This window comes from Archocentrus centrarchus, chromosome 1, assembly GCF_007364275.1.
Source record: "Archocentrus centrarchus isolate MPI-CPG fArcCen1 chromosome 1, fArcCen1, whole genome shotgun sequence".
NCBI lineage: Eukaryota > Metazoa > Chordata > Actinopteri > Cichliformes > Cichlidae > Archocentrus > Archocentrus centrarchus.
The window spans coordinates 11,928,586-11,949,355 of record NC_044346.1 but is presented as its reverse complement, the minus strand read 5'-3'; the positions used below and the strand labels follow the sequence as shown (position 1 = coordinate 11,949,355).

The following is a 20,770-nucleotide window of genomic DNA, read 5'->3' as shown; positions in this document are numbered from 1 at the left end:
AGGAAAAGACTCAGCAGGGCTCTGGGATGAAAGATGACTGTGTGAGTCGGTCTTTCTCTGCGACATAATAAAGCATCTTAATGTGTTAAACGAGTATGAACGGTCCGCTTTGGTTCAAGTGGCACAAGTGTCATCATCCAGAGGTCCTCTTAGTTTGTTGTGACATTATGACTACAGTCCCCCAAAGTATGCATGCATCCTCTATGCAGGCTCCAGGAAGAGGGAAAAAAATTATACGAAGGACAACTCTTTCAGTGGGTCTGCAAGCATATATTCAACAACACTGTTGGCTGATTTTGAAGTTGCAACACACATTGAACCAGGAGACTCTATGCTGCATAAAACTTGCATGGCAGCTGTTAATTATAACAGTGTATTACAGCTGAAAATTGCATACACCCAAATTATATCTGCATTTCTCAGGTTGAGCGAGGAAACCACACACACCCCACATTATGCTTCTATGCTTATGTACTGTACACTGTGGGTGTGCTAAATATGGTTTTGGTGCGTATTACAGTGAATGGATGCATGGATATGTACTCTTACCGTTATGGTCTGTTATTTCTGTCGAGAGAGAGAAATGTTGAAACATGAGTACTTCCTTGTCATGGCAACCACAGAAACAAACCGTGAATCTGATCCACGCTGAAATACTGCAGTGGAAAAGGATTTTCAAGGCACATGGTGGATTTTGTGGTGCAAATTCTTAATGGCACATTTACATGATGAAAGCCTCCCCTGCTCAGGGTAAATGACTATCACTGTTGACACAGATTAACACGCCTTACTCGCAGGCATGCACCATTTGGTGTTTTTCAAAATTATTGATACTAAGCAGACAGGAAAGGAGAGCAAAGAAAATATTCTGTGCTGGCTGTAATAAAACCCTGAGATCACAATGATGTAATTAAGATTTGGGGCTAGAGGAAGTCTTTTAAGAGATGAAAAATGACTCATTTTAACAGAGCAGGCAGAGCCCGGTTTCTGCTGTAAACACATAAAAAAGTCCAACTCAGAACTGGATTGTTATCAGGCTCAGCTAGGAGTGAGAGTCCTGGGTCCCTTCCAAATCAATAGTGACTGGAATGTGCCTGTGAGACCTCCAAGGCCTCAGAGAGGAGCTTTGCCTCCAGACCAAATAAGGACAGAAGCAGCAAGACCCATCAACCAGAGCGAGAGGAGGCCAGCCAGACCTCGAGCTGCCCTGGGATGAGAAGCATTAGTGGGGGCTGGCTTCTGACAGAAGCTGGTTTACATGTTCAGTCTGTGTACACAGATGTATTTAGGTAAGCAGTGACTCTGAGTCAAAACTGGTTATGAGTAACACAAGTAATGTTTTAGTTTGACTTCATTTTAGTGGCAAACACAAAAGTAGAAATGGTAAAAGAGAAAAGAAGAAATGCGACATGCTAAGCAGAATTAGTTGAGCAAGTGCTGGTGGTCCAGACAGGCTGAGAGTCAGTTCCTAAAATCTGACCAATTACCTCACTCGTGGGGCGGGAGCTGTCCATCCTCCTCCCCCTGACACCCCACCACCACCACTTGGTTCAAAATCTCCATCACTTTGATACTCCACTGCTCTTTAACTGTGATCCCCACAGTGTGCAGTTTACTGTCTGCGCTGCTGTTAAAACAGCAGGGAGACATTAAAGGGTCATGCCACTTAACGTGGTGTTGGATGGGCCAGCCCCCTGGGGTTTTCGTCTGACCGGAGGAAAGGACTTCAACCAGCCCCTGACCATCTCCAGGGTGAGTGAGTGTCATGATGTCTGTATTATAAAGACAGAAGAAAAGTGATACAAGTTTACAACGTTTCCTTTTTAAAGTAGAGTTTTTTAACTCTTTTTTTCTTTCTTTTTCTAGTACATTTTTCAAGTAGCTTTAGGGTAAACATTGTGATTCCAGACGGATTCATTCTAGAAACATTCTGGTGGGGTATGAAGCTTGCACCTGTGCCACAGTAAATGCAAGAGGCTTAGATACAAATAGCAGCTTGCATTGTAATCTGACATGAGTGCACACACACAAATACTTGAGTAAATTTCGAAGCATGGAAAATATTCCTAAAAACGTACTCTAATCCCGCTGTGTGTGTGAATAATTACCAGCTTAAACCCAATGAAATCTAGACAAGTGTTTCCACAAACCTGCGTAAACCTCCTCACATTACAGGACGAATGGAGCATGTCGATGCCTGGAGTGATGAGCGCAGCATTATGATATGTCTGTTATAACAGTGCAGCTGTTAAGAAGAAAGTTCACCAACTTTGGATCAGCTTACAGCATCAGGCAGCTTACCATTCTCAGTAACACAGAGCTAACAGATGAGAGTTAATGCAGAAGAAACAAAAATAATATTCATATATTAAAGAATACCAACTAGATTAAACCATTTGGACAAGACTGACTGCAAGAGTACTTGGATAGAAAGAAAAAGAAAACCTTATCTTTATGGGTTCATCTGAGATGAAAGTGATAATTTCCTGGAACAAATATGGTATTTCCTGTTGATACAAAGTACAAACAAGTGAATCCTCATAGATACCGATAATGTTGCTGTAAATTTAGCACATTTAACAGGACAGTTCACAGTCTCCATTTCTGGAAATATGTTAAATATGTTTATTCTCAGGTCTATTCTTAGTGAAAGTTAGATGAGTAGATAAATACAGTAAACATGTATCTGGGTCTTGTTATCAGTTAGCCCAGCTTACTACAAATATGACAGCAGATGGTCAGATGGCAGCCTAGTACACTGGTACCTAAGCATCCTTAAGTCTCCAAGCACCACTCTAATGGCGCATTTTTTATTTTTGTTTTTGTGCTTTGTGTATGTCTGCGTGTGAATATGACATCTTAATAAGTATGTTTCAGAAAAGCAGGTTAACTTAGTGAGGCCAGCTGTTTCCTCCACTTTTAGGCTTCATGCTAAGCTATGCTAATCTTTTTTTTAAAGGAAAGTTCAGGTATTTTTAAACCTGTTTATGTCATCTTTTTGGGGCCTAAATTGTTATCATCCAAAATGTTTGTAACTGTCCAATATGAATGTGGAGCAAAAACTATGTCAAAGTAAATGCTTGTTTTTGCCACTAACAAGCTTAGCTTGCTATTCTAAAGCTTCAATTCTACCTTCCACGTCTGCCCGAGTACTCTAAATTTCATTGTCAGAGGTTGAGCGCGACGGTTCTTGTCGAGATGTGTCCACATGGTCAAGGCTTAAGTATTTGTGATTGTGTCGTCATTTGTCGTGTGTCATTTGTCATGTGTCGTCGTCGACTTTAGATAGTAGCATCATCTCAACCCTGTCCTGGAGGTCTCATTTTTATTTATTTATTTATTTTTTACCAGAAATTTTTTTTTTCTTTTCAAACTGGTCAGTGTAAACATACAATGTTTTGTTTTTTTTCATTCATTTATGGCACAACTGTCCACAACTTCAGAAGGATGGTTTGGTTCCTTTGATTGGAAACCCTTACCGCCACTCTTTAACAAAATTTTTGACAGTGCAGAGTACTTTGACAAGCTGCTCTGGTACTGTAATAGGATGCCACCATTGCAACAAGTCAATTGGTGAAATTTCTTCCCTCCTGGATATTCCACAAGCAACTGTAAGTGGGATTATTGCAAAGTGGAAGCATTTAAGAACCACAGCAACTCAAGCCATGTAAAGCTACAGAGCGGGGTCACTGAGTGCTAAAGAATGCAGTGCACAAAAGCCTCCAACACTCTGAATGCATTAACATGAGCACAAAACCTGTACACCAAGAGCTTCGTGGCATGGGTTTCCACGGCCGAGCAGCTCCTGTGGGTGTAATGTGTAGATGGTCCAGTACTTTTGTTCATATAGTGTATCATAGTAGAAATCCTTTTTCATAATGTCAGGCACTCAGAATAATGATCTAAGCCTGTCAGTAGGAAAAACAGTCACTTTTGCTTTAATGCAGAATTTTACCACATGGAATTACATGGTGTATTGCAGTTGTGGGTTTTAGCATTTTTGCTCAATGTTGATCAAAATCAAAACTTTTTTTGTTTGAAAAACAAAACAAAAAATTAAATGGATAGAGTTATCTTTTTAATGGAAATACACCATTAAAGGACATTCACCTTGGTTTCCACTCCAAATACATTTTTTGACGATGAGCGTGGCTTTCTCCATCAGTCTTCAGACTCGCCTGTGGGCTGAATCCCCAGAGTCACCCAGAGATGGAGGTCAGTAATCCTGTTATGTATGATGGGGTTATGTGAATCTATATTTAGGGAGAGACCTCAGGAAATACTGACCAAAAGCATAGTTAGCTAACAAACCACCGGCTCTGCCCAGTAAACTCACACCTGTTGTGTTAGTGGATACTCAGAGACCCATATGAGAACAGTGATGAAAGAAGACTGGGATGGAAGAGAGAGGGGAAGAGGAAACGATATGTGAGCAGGAAGACGAGAAGCAGTATCTTCAAATGCATTTCTAACTGAGAGAACTGATAAAAAGGAAACCTCTGATATACCTAAAACAAAGAAGGCTACAGGACAGATTTAAAAAGCTGCTGCTTCAGTGAACCCACAAAATTCACTTGAGAACAAGTGAGTCGAGTCTCTCCCTTCACTGCCATTTTTGGTCAGAAACATCCTCCCCTTCATGAGCCGCTAGTGTTCCCAGCTGGAGAAAGTAAACATCTTTTTCTTCGGCATACAGCAGCCTTAAACTCATAAAGATCTGCATCTCCAGAGGCCCCTGTGAGATGTCTTCATGAGGAGTATAAAGCATATGGAAATGATTGTCTCACATGCATCACGTGTCTCTGCAGGACCTCTGTGAGAAAATTACTTCCATGATGTCATTACTTTGGCGTAATTTTTAAGACTGCAACTGTATACACTTATCAGAAACCTTAAAAAAAAAATGAAGAGTGGAGCTGACAAGAAAGCTAAGGTACTCCTTCACAAACAGCCTGAACCTGCCAGATTCCTCGTACTACTTCTTGAATCATATCTTATCCTGGACTCTGTTCTGACAGTGAGTTTTGGATGAAGGAAAACACACATGCAGGAAACGAGAGTGGGTGAAAGAAATAAGAAAACAGCATTAAAGCAAGCAAGATAGTTAAAACAGGAAGAGAGAGGGGTCACAGAAGCAGGAGATGGACAGGTGGTTGTAATTTAAAAACAGAAATGTTTGACATGACAACTGAACTCTGAGGAAGCAAAAGAATCCAATAAAGAAGCCTGGATGGGCACCTACTCGGCTCAGACGTGAGAGCAGTGAGATACAGCCTGACAGCAGCACTCCAACAAATGCTTCACTGTAAATTACCGCTCCCTCTTTTGGAAGCATGAGACATCCCCTCAGCACTTTCATCCGCAGTTATTTATAGGCAGATGACCTCATTTAAGTTTCAGTGTAACATCTCAATGTAGCTCAGTCTGCCATGTCCAGTAATGCAATATGACTGAGCATAGGTCATGCCCTGTTGTGGCACAAGTGGAAATTTTGGGTTCCGTTTGAAGTCGCCTCCTGACATAGTCTCTGTGACCCTGGTGGCTTTCTGGCAGTTCTTATTCTTTTTGATCACTTCCTGACCAGCACAATACATATTCCATCTGGATGCTGTCACTTAGTGCTTACTTTAGCTCCATGGCAGGAGATGTACAGTTTACACACATGCATACCAACCAGGGCAACCTCTCTCTGTAATGAGGACCGCCCCCCCCGTGCTTCATCTCAGAGAGCAGCTACTGTACAGAGTGCACGATCTGTAGACTTTGTAGATTTAGGTGATGAATAGAATGAATAGTTTCTGGTATGAGTTTGACTGAACAGTTCTGAGAGCTTCTCAACAGAGACTCTGTTTTGTATTTTTGATCCAAGCAGGGGAACACAAACAAAGGGGCCCAGCCGCTGAGTACTGTATTAAGAGATGAAGCGCCAGTGATGGAGAACAGACTTTTCATAGGGCTGCACCATCTGGACATACTGGGCTGTGTAAACGCCATGTATAGAGGGATGCCAAGTCAAAGGCAGAGTTTCTGCATTAAAGCTTCAATTCCTTTAAGAAACTCAGCCACAGAACTGAGATCACCAGAATGTTTTGTTTTTTTTTTTTAAACTTGAGTCTGGGTGTGTAAGTATGTATAAGTGTAAGCATACTGTATGCATTTGCTGATTCGTGTAAGGTACTGTTTAAGAGAACTACGTTTGGACTCTGTTGAGACTGGGTTTAAATGCTCAAACATGCTACATTGTCTGTGAGTTTGAAAAAAAAAAGAAAAAAATCTTTGTTATGACTTTAAACAAACTATAGTACTGTAAACATGAAATAGGTATAATACAGAAGTAAACGCCACCCCCTCTATCGATACTGATACTAATTCAGGCTGTTTTGACCGTTTCTTCTCCAGAACTCCATCTTCTGGTCTCAGACTTTTCTCATGACCCCACCAATTACAGCTGCCCGCCCCTGAATTTGTGGAGGGCATGTTTTTGTTTGTGACTGGAATTCAGAGGATTAAACTAATCTGAAAATTTAGTCAAATTATAGGATATGGGAGGGGGGGGGGCAAATAAAGACAGCTGTTGCTGAAATCAAAGGTTGGACACTGAACAGATGGTTTAGAAATTAGCAAAAGAACAGTGCATTTTAGTAAAGTATCTAACTTTCATAATTCTCCAAAACAGCTGCTGTGCTCTTTAATGTAAATTCTCTTTTTGGTGTATCTAAAAAGATATTCCTCACTTAGTGTTTGAATGTGGCTACACTGTCCTAGGAACTGCAAAGGCCATAAAATATACTCATGTCCTACACGAAGCCATCTGCATTGTTACTGACAGCCTTGGTTAAAAAAAAAAAGAAAGTACAACCTCTTCCTGGACCATAGCAGGTCTTAAAATGAGGTAAATACAACCTCATACGAACAACAAGATGCAACATATTGCTACGTGTCATTATTTATTTAACCAAAATAGAGTCAAAAAGCAGAAGCAGTATGTGAAAAATACAACCTTACTGCTTAACAGGGTGAGCAGCAGCCAGGAGCTCCTAATTGATAAGGCCATTTCAAAAGATGTCATGTCCTGGGCCGGTGGCCCAGTGTTATGTTTTCTTGGTGTTTGTTATTTTCTCGGTTTCTATGTTGTCGTCTTGTTCCACATGTTTTCCTGGTGTCTAGTCTGCGTCTGCGTCTTTGTCTCCCCCTTCTGGCTTCCTGTTTTACTTTGATGGTCGTCTGTTCCTTGTCTTCAGTTTTGCTTTCCCCCCGTTAGGGTAATCATAATCACCTGTGTGCCCACCTGTTTCCTCTTCCCTCATCAGCCCCTCTGTGTATTTAAGTCTTGTGTTTCCCATGCTCCTGGTCGCGTCGTTGATGTTTTGTGCCCGCATGTTCCTGTGTTCCCTGTGCCTGCCCTTCGTCTCCCTGTGCCTCCCTTCCAAGGTTTTTGTATTTGTGTTTCCCCGTTGAAATAAATCCCCTTTTTAGTTATGTTTGCTTCTGGAGTCCTTCATGTGAGTCTTTCCTCGTCCGTTTCCTCCCCGGCCATGACAGAACGACGCGACCATTACAAAACCCCCTCCGGCTCCAATTTTTTCGACGGCACTCGTCTAGCGCTGGGGGGCCCGGCGTCTTTGAACAGTCATCGTCACTCACCTGCCTCCCCTTTCGCTGATCCCCCCCTTCCTCGGCAGCCGCGGAGGAGAGGGAGTTCCCGGCAGCAACGGCGGAAGGCACCCCGAGACCCGAGCGGTATAACGCCGCGGACCGCTTCACCACTTCACACCCAATCCTCCGTTTCCGTGAGTAACACTGGCTTCAACGCTACTATGCCTGCGGACAATTATTCCCGTCACCCCCCTGCCTTTCCCCTCCCTGCGGTGGCAAAGCAGACCATTATCTGTTGGGTGGATTCACTGGTTATGGACCTTCTGGCTGACCCATGTGAGCAGGAACAGCAACAGCTCACGGCCCAGCTGCAAGGGCTAGTCGATGATTACCCTTGGTTATTTGGCTCTCTGCATGGGTTAGTGCAGGATTTCTTAACCTCCACCCTTCACCTACAGCAGTCCCCAGTGTCAGCTCATTCTCAGTCCCCAGTGTCAGCGCATTCTCAGTGCCCGGTGTCAGCTGTGTCTCAGTCTCCCCAGTCAGCTGTGCCTCAGGCTGCTTCCACGCAGTCAGCTCCTCTCCCTAGCTCGCAGTCAGTCTCCTCGCAGTCAGTCTCCTCGCAGTCAGTCTCCTCGCAGTCAGTCTCCTCGCAGTCAGTCTCCTCGCAGTCAGTCTCCTCGCAGTCAGTCTCCTCGCAGTCAGTCTCCTCGCAGTCAGTCTCCCCTAGCTCGCAGTTAGCTCTAACGCCCTTAGCTCCTGCTCTCTCTAGCTCGCAGTCTGCTCTCTCTAGCTCGCAGTCTGCTCTTTCTGTCTCCCGGCCTGCTTCCACGCGGCCAGTTTTGACGTACTCAGGCCCCTCTATCCTTCAGTCGGTTTCCCTAATGTCTGTTCACCCTAGCACTCTGTCAGTTCCTCCAGTGTCAGTTCCTCCAGTGTCAGCTCCTCCTCAGTCGCAGTGTTCCCAGTCAGCTGTAGCTCCAGCTCCTCCTCAGTCGCAGTGTTCCCAGTCAGCTGTAGCTCCAGCTCCTCCTCAGTCGCAGTGTTCCCAGTCAGCTGTAGCTCCAGCTCCTCCTCAGTCGCAGTGTTCCCAGTCAGCTGTAGCTCCAGCTCCTCCTCAGTCGCAGTGTTCCCAGTCAGCTGTAGCTCCAGCTCCTCCTCAGTCGCAGTGTTCCCAGTCAGCTGTAGCTCCAGCTCCTCCTCAGTCGCAGTGTTCCCAGTCAGCTGTAGCTCCAGCTCCTCCTCAGTCGCAGTGTTCCCAGTCAGCTGTAGCTCCAGCTCCTCCTCAGTCGCAGTCTCAGACCCCTCAGTTAGCTCCAGCTCCCTCTGCTCACCCTGCTCCCGCTCCCTTGGCTCCAGCTCCCCCTGCACCCGTACCTGTTCCGCGGGTGGGGGCAGCCACGGACGGGCTGACCTCTGCACCCGTACCTGTTCCGCGGGTGGGGGCAGCCACGGACGGGCTGACCTCTGCACCCGTACCTGTTCCGCGGGTGGGGGCAGCCACGGACGGGCTGACCTCTGCACCCGTACCTGTTCCGCGGGTGGGGGCAGCCACGGACGGGCTGACCTCTGCACCCGTACCTGTTCCGCGGGTGGGGGCAGCCACGGACGGGCTGACCTCTGCACCCGTTCCTGTTCCGCGGGTGGGAGCAACCAGGTCCAAGCCTTCGCATCGGTTTTCTGTGTTAGCTGCAGCAGCAGGGTCTCAGTCAGCTCTAGCTCCAGTCGCTCTCCCTCGCCTTCAGTCAGCTCCAGTAACTCTTCCTCGGTCCCCAGTGTCAGCTGTTTCAGTGCCCTCTCAGTCAGTTCCCTCAGCCCCTGTCTTAGTTCCTTCGGTTTTGGTCCCAGTTCCCTCAGCTCCTGCTCCTTCTGTAGCTCCAGTAGTGTCAGCTCCCTCTCAGGCCCCAGTGTCAGCGAGCTCTCGGTCTGTTTCCACGCAGCCAGATCTCCCTAGCTCTCGGTCTGTTTCCACGCAGCCAGATCTCCCTAGCTCTCGGTCTGCTTCCACGCAGTTTGCTCTCTCTCGCTCGCGGTCTGTTTCCACGCAGCCAGATCTCCCTAGCTCACAGCCCGCTCTCTCTGGCTCCCGGCCTGCTTCCACGCAGCCAGTCGTCTCCCGGCCTGCTTCCACGCAGCCAGTCGTCTCCCGGCCTGCTTCCACGCAGCCAGTCGTCTCCCGGCCTGCTTCCACGCAGCCAGTCGTCTCCCGGCCTGCTTCCACGCAGCCAGTCGTCTCCCGGCCTGCTTCCACGCAGCCAGTCGTCTCCCGGCCTGCTTCCACGCAGCCAGTCGTCTCCCGGCCTGCTTCCACGCAGCCAGTCGTCTCCCGGCCTGCTTCCACGCAGCCAGTCGTCTCCCGGCCTGCTTCCACGCAGCCAGTCGTCTCCCGGCCTGCTTCCACGCAGTCCCCTGCACCTCGGCTATTCCCCGAGCAGCCCCTGCTGCTCAATAAAGCAGCAGTGTGCCCTGTTCCGCGGTCCCAGCCTACGCATCCGGTGCCTCACTATGTAGGCCCCGTTCAGCCCATGGGCTCAGCTCACTCCGAGCCGATGGGGGTCTCCGCTCACTCCGAGCCGATGGGGGTCTCCGCTCAGTCCGAGCGCTCCGCGCCAGAGGGTCCCGCTCAGTCCGAGCGCTCCGCGCCAGAGGGTCCCGCTCAGTCCGAGCGCTCCGCGCACGAGGGTCCCGCTCAGTCCGAGCCGATGGGGGTCTCCGCTCAGTCCGAGCGCTCCGCGCCAGAGGGTCCCGCTCAGTCCGAGCGCTCCGCGCACGAGGGTCCCGCTCAGTCCGAGCCGATGGGGGTCTCCGCTCAGTCCGAGCGCTCCAAGCCAGGGGGTCCCGCTCAGTCCGAGCCGGTGGGGGTCTCTGCTCAGTCCGAGCGCTCCACGTCACCCGAGGGTTCCCCACCAGAGCCCGGGGTCGCCCTTCTCCGCCGCCGCATGCCCCGCGGTCGGCCTCCAGTGTCTGCTCCCCGTCGCCGCTTGCCCCGCGGTCGGCCTCCAGTGACCCCTCCTCGTCGCCGCCGCCGCTGGGAGCGCGGTCGGCCTCCAGTGTCTTCTCCTCGTCTCCGCCGCCGCCGCTGGAAGCACGGTCAGCCTCCGGTGCCTGCTCCCCGTCGCCGCCGCCGCTGGGAGCGCGGTCGGCCTCCAGTGACTCCTCCTCGTCGTCGCCGCCGCCGCTGGGAGCGCGGTCGGCCTCCAGTGACTCCTCCTCGTCGTCGCCGCCGCCGCTGGGAGCGCGGTCGGCCTCCAGTCCTGTCTCCTCGTCGCCGCCGCTGGGAGCGCGGTCGGCCTCCAGTCCTGTCTCCTCGTCGCCGCCGCCGCCGCTGGGAGCGCGGTCGGCCTCCAGTCCTGTCTCCTCGTCGCCGCCGCCGCCGCTGGGAGCGCGGTCGGCCTCCAGTCCTGGCTCCTCGCCGCCGCCGCCGCCGCTGGGAGCGCGGTCGGCCTCCAGTCCTGTCTCCTCGTCGCCGCCGCCGCCGCTGGGAGCGCGGTCGGCCTCCAGTCCTGTCTCGTCGCCGCCGCCGCTGGGAGCGCGGTCGACCTCCTTGAACTGTGTGTATTTTTGTTTTGGTTTTCACATGGACTCCCCTGAACTGTCTGTTTTCCGCCTTGGATGTCCCAGCAGACCTCCTGAACTGTTTTGCCTCTTCGCCTGGGTTTTGTTTCGACTGTTTTCCCCCTGCCGATTGCTGTTTTTGGTTTGTTTTTGCTCTTGGTCGGGGCGTTTCCTTGCACTGTTTCCGGCCTTGTGCCGTCGCCTTTTGTTCTGGTTCCTGTGTTTTTGTTTTTGTTTTTCTGACCCTTGTTAACCCCCAAGATTGTTTCGGTTTTTTTTTGGTTGCCTTCTGTCTTTTTTGGGGTGTCTGTTCCGGCTCTTGCCGTTGATTTTTGGTTCTGCTCTGTGGTTCTGTTTTGGGTTCCTGTGTTTTGTGTTGTTTGGTCCCTCCGTCCTGGTCCCCCACCTCCCGCCCTGGTCTGGGTTTGGTTTTTCTTTTGTTTGTGGCCGTCGGGGGCCGGCCTTTGAGGGGGGGGTACTGTCATGTCCTGGGCCGGTGGCCCAGTGTTATGTTTTCTTGGTGTTTGTTATTTTCTCGGTTTCTATGTTGTCGTCTTGTTCCACATGTTTTCCTGGTGTCTAGTCTGCGTCTGCGTCTTTGTCTCCCCCTTCTGGCTTCCTGTTTTACTTTGATGGTCGTCTGTTCCTTGTCTTCAGTTTTGCTTTCCCCCCGTTAGGGTAATCATAATCACCTGTGTGCCCACCTGTTTCCTCTTCCCTCATCAGCCCCTCTGTGTATTTAAGTCTTGTGTTTCCCATGCTCCTGGTCGCGTCGTTGATGTTTTGTGCCCGCATGTTCCTGTGTTCCCTGTGCCTGCCCTTCGTCTCCCTGTGCCTCCCTTCCAAGGTTTTTGTATTTGTGTTTCCCCGTTGAAATAAATCCCCTTTTTAGTTATGTTTGCTTCTGGAGTCCTTCATGTGAGTCTTTCCTCGTCCGTTTCCTCCCCGGCCATGACAAAAGATTATAAAGTGTGTCATCCTACAGTGGGAAAGATTATTCACAAGTGGAAAACATTCAAGAGTTGCCAACCTTCCCAGGAGTGGCTGTCCCACCAAATTTACCCCAAGGTCATACCTTGCAATGCTCAGAGAAACTCTAAAAAATCCCAAGAACTACATCTCAGACTCTACAGGCCTCAATTAGCACATTAAAAGTTAAAGTTCATGAAGGCACAATTAGAAAAGGACTGAACTCGTATGGATTGTTTGGACGGGTCGCTCTTCTCTCTGGAAACAACTCGGCAGCATGGCTTAGCAACACTGTAAACAGTGTGATGTCCCACTGTGATGTGAGAGACTGACAGTCTAAAGAAACTGATAATGTCAAGTTATTGCTGCTAAAGGTGGTTCTGTAAGCTACTAAATCATGGGGTGCATTTCATTTTTCCCACACCGCTTTTGCATTTTGATTTCATTTTTATTAAGTAAACAACAACATGGTGTAATATATCCTGTGTGTTGTTTTTCTGAATTTCCATTTAAATCACTTTAAATTTGGTAAGGACCAGATTAATTTTTATTGGGGGTTTTTTTTGCCATGACTGCATGTTTTCCTGTTGTATAACACTGTCCTTATTTGCTCTCCTTTGCCTCTCTTGTTTATCCCTTTGTCTACTCCCATCTAGATCACTCCTGGCAGTAAGGCATCTGCTGCCAACCTGTGCTCTGGTGATGTCATCCTGGCTATTGATGGAGTCCCAGCAACAAACATGCTCCATTGTGAAGCCCAGAACAAGATCAAGGAATCCACTCATCAGCTCTGTCTCACTATTGAAAGGTTAACAACTGCAGTATAAACACGCACACAAACAGGTGGAAGCTTAAGAGAAACCTCTACACACTGTAACAGTCATTCACTGTTAAACAGCACATAGCAACTCATGCACATAGCACTGGTTCAGGCAGAGTCAAGCTCAGCCCCAGTCCAGACAGATCAGGTGGCTCAACTTCCATACATCCAATTAGAAAATATAGCATATGAAGTGCTTTTTAAGTTCCTTTTGTTTGCTGTAAGCCACACTGCAACCCACCTCCATCACAGCTCCTCTTTTTCTGACTTAATCAGTGTGTTGTATGCTGTCACTGATGTATACACTGTGCACTCTGCTTTCCTAGTGTCCAGTTCAGTTCTAAGTTGAAGTTGAAGTATTACACTGGTGTTCACTATACTGGGCTCACCCTCTGTGCTACAGTATAGATCCTTTGCTTTGACCCTTTAATAATAATATTGAGCTTGAAAAGGAGGCATTTAACAGTCGGTTCATCATGTTGAGGTGACGTTCTGACCAGGATCTGCCTTTAATTTCCAGAAATGAATCAAGACTGTGGACTCCACGTGTCATGGAGGACGGTAGAGCTCATCCATTTAAAATAAACCTGGAAGCAGAGCAGCAGGTTTGTAAGACTGTGTGAGAAATTAATTCATGTTTAGTAGCCATATTGCTTCACATCTTTTTATCTTGTTATAGTTTCAATAGTGTCCTTGCTTCCTCCCAGGAATATAAACCTATTGGCACTGCTCACAATAGAAGAGCTCAGCCATTTGTGGCAGCAGCGAACATTGATGACAAGCGCCAGGTAGTCAGTACATCCTATAACACGCCTATAGGCCTCTACTCCACAGGCAACATCCAGGATGCTATGGAGGGCCAGATCCGAGGCTTGGTTCACCAGAAGCCTGAGAGGTGATCACTGCAGCTAATCATTAGTTTCTTTAAAAGCATCGCACCATACAAAATAATACTGTTGTAATGTTCCTGGACTTGTTCTTTCAGTTTCATTAAATTTTCCTCAGCTAGTTAATTAGCTCGTCAGTTAGCACACTAGCTACCGCCCCTTCACCAGAAATCAGAAAAGTGCCTCCCAGAAAAATGTCTTACTGTTAGCCAGTGTTAGCACTGTACAATGCCATGATATGTGCTAGATGGAAAAAAAAAAAAAGTAATGAGCCACCTACATATTACACCTACAGGAAACCCATGCTATGAAGCTCCCAGTGCAGTTTTTGTTCTGATGTTTGGAGCTCTGCAGTTATTGAGTCAGCTGAGTGTCGTGACTTTGAGGCACTATGCGCCTCAGCACTCCTAAAAGCTTTCATGTTGCAGTAATGCCCCTTACAGTTGATTGTGGATTATCTTACTTGTTGCAAGTGCAAGGTGGCATCCTATTACTGTACCTCAGTGAGCTCTTTAGAATGACCCAGGCTTTGACAAATGTTTGTAGAGGCAGCCTTCATGGCCAGGTGCTTGATTTTTTGTCTGCCTGTGTCACTGGGACTGAAAACACCTGAAGTCAAAGATTAAGAGGCGTGACCCAGTACTTTTGTTATACTTTTATTATGTACTCCAGTAAGTCAACTGATGTTGAGCCCACCATCATAATGAGTTATGTGTGTCTCCTCTGCCACTGAAACATTCATGGAGATTCTCAAATGCTCTGCACTGCACTTTGGCATGTGACTTTTACTCTCACTTAAGGCCTTCATTCTCAGTTAAGGACATCATTACTCAGCTGTAATTATCCACAGCAAATAGTTGTTTATGGCTCTAAGTACTGGGGAGTGTACAAGGTTTTTAATGTTAGAAAATAGCTGAGCTGACTTTAGAATATTTTATCATGAACTGACTTACTGACTACTTTCCTCTGCAGCCACTCAAACTTTCTATATGAGTGATAAGGATCCAGCAATAGAACATGTGTCCGCACTTCATCCAAATTGTGTTTTCTGGTTTGTAATTAGGGATGCGTCAATTCGATATTCAGTATCGGTATCGGTCCGATACTGGCCTAAATTACTGGATCGGATATCGGAAAGAAACAAAAAAAATGTAATCCGATACATTAAATAACGTTTCGCTCACATTAGCTGCATTACAGGGCTCCGTCGTCTTCTTCTTCTTGTGGGTTTGCGGTTGACCAAACCAGCTTAGAGCTGCATTACCACCACCTACTGGAATGGAATGGATCAGGAAATAACCCCCTCAGTTCTCGGTCGCTGCGACGGATTCCCTTTGACACTGAGCGATCATCGCTGACATGTTTTTCCGCCTCCACCGCTCTCTGCCTTGTTTGTGTGTTGTGCTCGCTGTGCTGAGAATCAGCTGTTATTTTTTTCTCTACTTCAGCTCCCGGACATACTGCTAGGGAGCGCAGCTATTAGCACTGGTGACCCTCCGGTACCGGAAGAACCCCTTCCCCGTCAAAATATTTTTGATGCTTTAATCCCTGATTTGTGACTAAATATAGACCTGCAGTAGAAACGTATTTAGGAGAATGCTTGTGACTATAAAGCATTACAAGATTGCGCACACGCAGCCCCCAGGTTTTCAACATAAAAACTGATGACGCAACAGCAGCAGTCAGCTGATTTATGTGCAGTCTGTCTGCACAAGCGCAAAGAGGCGGAGCCGGCACGCTCAGATGGAGCAGAAGGAAATGTTTTTCTAGTGTCCAAAAGAAGCCTTTTCCTCCCTGTAACCTCCATTAAACCTTTACTGGGAAACAGCTGGAGGTCCTTCATCAGCCACCTGATCAGTAAGTGAAGAAAAGAGAACTCTGTAGCTGCTCCATCCATCCTGTTTGTTTCACACAGGGAAAAACTGCAGTACGGAAGTTAAAATATGCAGATGAACTGTTAATATGAAAAAAGTATTTCTTATCCAGTTACTTGGGTAATCAATATAAATGGAATACGCAATTTCTAAAATAATCGATAGTTGCATCCATCCATCCATCCATTCACTTCCGCTTAGCCTGGTCAGGGTCGCGGGGGGGGGGGGCTGGAGCCTATCCCAGCTGGCATAGGGCGAGAGGCAGGGTACACCCTGAACAGGTCGCCAGCCTGTTACAGGGCCAACACAGAGAGACGAACAACCTTTCACACTCACATTCACACCTATGGGCAATTTAGAGTAGCCAATTAACCTAACCCCAGTAAGTGCATGTCTTTGGAATGTGGGAGGAAACCGGAGTACCCGGAGGAAACCCACGCAAGCACGGGGAGAACATGCAAACTCCACACAGAGAGAGGGAGAGGCCTGGGCCAAGGTGGAATCGAACCCAGGCCTTCCAGATGGTATTCTATCTGTGAGGCAACAGTGCTAACCACTGCGCCACCGTGCTGCCCCGATAGTTGCAGCCCTAATGAAATTTGCAACATGCCATAAGCCAATGCATCACCTTCTTACACAGAAGCAACAGGATTCAGGTGATAGTTATTGTTGTAAGTAAGTAAAGTTTATTTATATAGCGTTTTTCACAGACAGAAAGCCGCTATACAATAATTAAAACACAATATCACCCCCCCCCCCCCCCCCCCCCGAAAACACTGTTAAAAACATAATAACATTACCATATTAAAAAGAAAAAGAATAAAAATAAAGTCAGAAACCAGAAAGCCTGGTTAAACAGAAAAGTTTTCAACTATTTTTTAAATGATGCCACAGAGTCAGCTAAATGGAGCTGGAGTGGTAAACAGTTCCAGTTTTGGTGCCACTGCCTAAAAAGCTCTGTCCGCCCTGGTCCTTAGTCTTGTATGTGGGACAACTAAAAGACTTTGATTTTGTTGTGTGAGAGACTGTTGACTTTTTTTAATTTTTTTTAAAATGTTTTTAAATGCCTGGATCAATTTTAAGTATCGGATTTATATCGGTATCGGCCGATATCCAAATGTAAAATATTGGTATCGGTATCGGACATAAAAAAGTGGTATCGTGCAATCCCTATTTGTAATAATCACTGTAGACTCACAGAGCCACTATTATAGCAACCGTTTTTGCCTGTTTTACATAGCTCACCTCCAGAGTCACCCCTCCAGTCAGACACACAGATGTGCTACAGTGCATTATGTTAGCCTTCAGCCTTCCCATGCGGTCATATGGATTTCATTAGCTTGTTTGATGTACAGTGTCTTAGGGAATATAGGAAAGAATCTCTTTGTGGCTTAACCACAACTCCTGAATAGGACACTGATCACTCATGCATTACTTCTATGCTGATTTACATGAGTACTGCAACACATTATCAGTATACTGGAAGGAATCATTGTTTATTAAACTGTAATTATGGTCAAATTACAGATGAAATTGTACATTAATCAAATCCTTATGTCTATTTTTTATGGTTATTCACATTTGTTGCCCACACTAGACACCAACATTTTTTTTAGAATTATAAGACACGTTTAAGACACAAAGCAGTATTGCACAACAGGTAGAAGAATTTGATGTTTTTCTTGATGTGTCTCGATACATTGCTCAGTCCCAGGGCTTTAACCAGCATAGAGGATTCTGACGTGTACCGGATGTTGCAGAAAGACCAGGAGGAGCCCCAGGAGCCTCGGCAGTCTGGCTCCTTCAAAGCCCTCCAGGAATTTATTGACAGTGATGGTGAGCCCTTCCTCTTTCCTAGATGATGCATTTCCTCCAAAATATTAAAGCATTTCCCTAATTAGGGAGCTTTCCAAGTGCCTACAGACACGTAATTCTTTGTCTGCTGGTTGTAGTGGCATGCAGGAGGTAGTTTTCTCATTGAACACTATAACTATTCTTACACTCTTACATTACTGTAGTTCTCAGTTCATGAGATCCTGTTTTTCACATAAAGAATATTACAGATGCAGTTTTGAAACACTTTTTTCTCACCTATAAATACAAAGAACAGATTTGGAGGTCTCGTATCTTATTAACTCCAGTGGGAAGGATGGCCCATGCAAAGAACTAAAACCCCTGTGACCTGGCTTAAAGCTATAGCGGACATGACAGGCTGTTTGTTTGATTATTTACCTGTGACATAAATCAGTTTTTTTCAATACATTACTTTGCTCTATACAGAAAAGAAAGGACTGCAAGTAAGTAGATCATTTATGCAATACTGTGACACTGTGTTTGTCTCATATCATACACTATTAAAGCTGCACAATAAGTTACTTATGTGTGTGATCCCCTTATGATTTCAGTATTGTTAATACAAAAGCACTTTTCCACATGTTTCCTTTGTTAGCGGAATACTTATAAAGTGCTCTGATAGAGCTGAAAAACACTCATAACCCAGAATAAAGTGTCATCATTGATGCAGCTTTGTCCTGTTCTAGATTTTCTCCACCTCAGTGTTTTGCTTTTATTTAAGTGCTACAATCATGCAGGGTTTTTGTGTTTAGTGGTTTCTGTCTCATGTGATCAGGCACTCGCCCCATTGTGACTCGGACAGTAAAAGCCCCCACAACCAAACCAACTACACCCACAGGAAACCTGCAGAAACTGCCCGTCTGTGACAAGTGTGGGAATGGGATTGTGTGAGTAAAAATAGAATAACTCATCTGTGATTTGCATTAAGACCATGTATGCATCAATACAGAAAATGCAGACACAACACAGTCCACTACAGTAAGACCCACAGGCTTTAGCATCGTTTGAAGATTGCAGAAGCTGCATAAATTACATAAACTCACCTGCCACTTCATTAGGTACACCTGTTGACCTCATTGTTGATTTAAATATCTAATCTACAATCATTTGCATTTCCAATCAGGGCTTTAACCAAAAAAAAATGCATCGGATTGCTGATGCAATCCGATGCATTTTTGCATGTAGACATGGTCAAGAGGACCTATTGAAGTTCAAACCGAGCATCAGAATGGAAATTTAAGTGACCCTGAATGAGGCATGATTGTTAGTGCCATTCGTGCTGGTCTGAGTATTTTAGAAACTGCTGATCTGCTGGGATCTTCCCACACAGCCAAAAGAGAAAATATCCAGTGGGCGGCAGTTCTCTGGGTGAGAGTTTCTTGTAGATGTCAGAGGTCAGAGGAGAATGTCCAGGCTGATTCAAGCTGACAGGAAGGCAACAGTAACTCAAATACACCCAATTCAACCAAAATATGAAGAAGAACATCTCTGAATACACAACATGTTGAACCTTGAAGCAGATGGGCTGCAGCAGCAGAAGACCACACTGGGTGCCACTCCTCTCAGTTAAGAACAGGAAACTGAAGGTGCAATTCACACGGGCTCAGCAAAATTGGCCAATAGAAGGGTAGCGTGAGTCTTTATTTCTACTGCAACATTTTGATGGTAGGATCAGAATTTGGCAGAAATAACATGAAAGCATGGATCCATCCATCTATCCTGCCTTGGGGAGTATTTTCTTTCAGCCCCTTAGTACCAGCTGAGCATCATTTAAATGCCACAGCCAAATCATCTCAAACTGGTTTCTTGATCATGACAATGACCTCACTGCATTCAAACGGCCTCCACAGTCACCAGGTCTCAATCCAACAGAGCACCTTTGGGATGTGGTGTAACGGGAGATTCACATTATGAAAGTGCAGCTCATAATTCTGCAGCAACTGCGTGACGCTGTCATGTCAATATGGACCAAAATGTCTGAGGAATGTTTCCAGAACCTTGTTGAATCTGTGCCATGAAGAATTAAGACAGTTCTGAAGAAAAAGGGGTCCAATCCAGTAGTAGTTAGATGTACTTAATAAAGTGGCAGCCACATGATAGCTAGCAAAAAAAAAAAATGTCTTACATTTTGAAATTCTATACACTTTATCTAAGGATAGACACTTGCCTGTTTAGAGTACATCTAACAATGTTTTAAACAATTAACACAGCAGAAACTATGTTCTTCGCTATAAGAGGAAGCTGCTGTACATCACTTTCATTACTTCACTTTCAGTACTTTTCTTTGTTCCTGACATCAGTTTGATTTTGCTTCAGTGGGACAGTGGTGAAAGCTCGGGACAAATATCATCACCCCGGTTGCTTTGTGTGCTCCGACTGTGACGTCAACCTGAAACAGAAGGGCTACTTCTTTGTGGAGGGACAGCTGTACTGTGAGACTCACGCTCGTGCCAGAATGAGACCACCGGAGGGACACGACCTCATCACAACATTTCCCTCTGCATAGATCCTCTTCTTATATGAGCACAGACACAAATACATGTAATCTGGGAAGCCCTTTTATTCCTTACATATGTATTCCATGTGTTCATCTGCACTATGGTGTTACCTGTGTGTAATAATATTTCAGTAAGAAAACACGTGGCAATAACCGCCTGATTGCTTAAATAGTCCAACAAAGCCACAATCTGATGTCTTTCCAATAAACGCCTCTGTTCATCCTGTTAGAAGCCTCTGTATGTCAAGTCTTATTAACACAATGCAGCATACAACAAACCAGCCAATCAGTTTGTAGTATCACCTTTCTTAGTGGGCTCAGAAAGGAGAGAATGGTATTAATATTCATTCATTGACAACTAAGCTAAAAAAGTAAAATAAACTGGAGGTTCCCCTTATGAATTATGACCTTGTTTTACTGCCATGTCTCTCTTTGGATGGCAGCATTTAGCTCAGCGTTAGCTGCATATTAAGCACTCAGTTGCAGCCTTGGGTTAGATTTCTGATTAGGCTCAGCTGTTGGATGATAACAGAATTTAAGACTCTTATGGTTCTCATAACTGCTGCCATCATTAGGCTGATTTTGTTTCTTGGTTAATGGTTGTAGCCTCATAATATTAATTTATTTTGAAATTTTAGTAAATTTGAAATTCTTTAAATTTGTCCTGAAGTTTCATGACCTAATGGAGCACAAAATATAATCTCCTCCTGATCTTGCT

General features: G+C 46.0%; 1 protein-coding gene across 1 annotated transcript; it reads left to right on the top strand.

Moving 5' to 3' along the window:
• Positions 1–1,563: 1,563 nt before the first annotated feature.
• Positions 1,564–20,277, top strand: LOC115782386 (PDZ and LIM domain protein 3). Its single transcript, XM_030732570.1, has 7 exons — positions 1,564–1,752; positions 12,777–12,928; positions 13,461–13,545; positions 13,648–13,835; positions 17,410–17,537; positions 18,331–18,442; positions 19,872–20,277. The coding sequence occupies exons 1-7, from the start codon at positions 1,660–1,662 to the stop codon at positions 20,059–20,061; spliced, it is 948 nt and encodes a 315-aa protein (XP_030588430.1). The 5' UTR covers positions 1,564–1,659; the 3' UTR covers positions 20,062–20,277.
• The last annotated feature ends 493 nt before the right edge of the window (positions 20,278–20,770 follow it).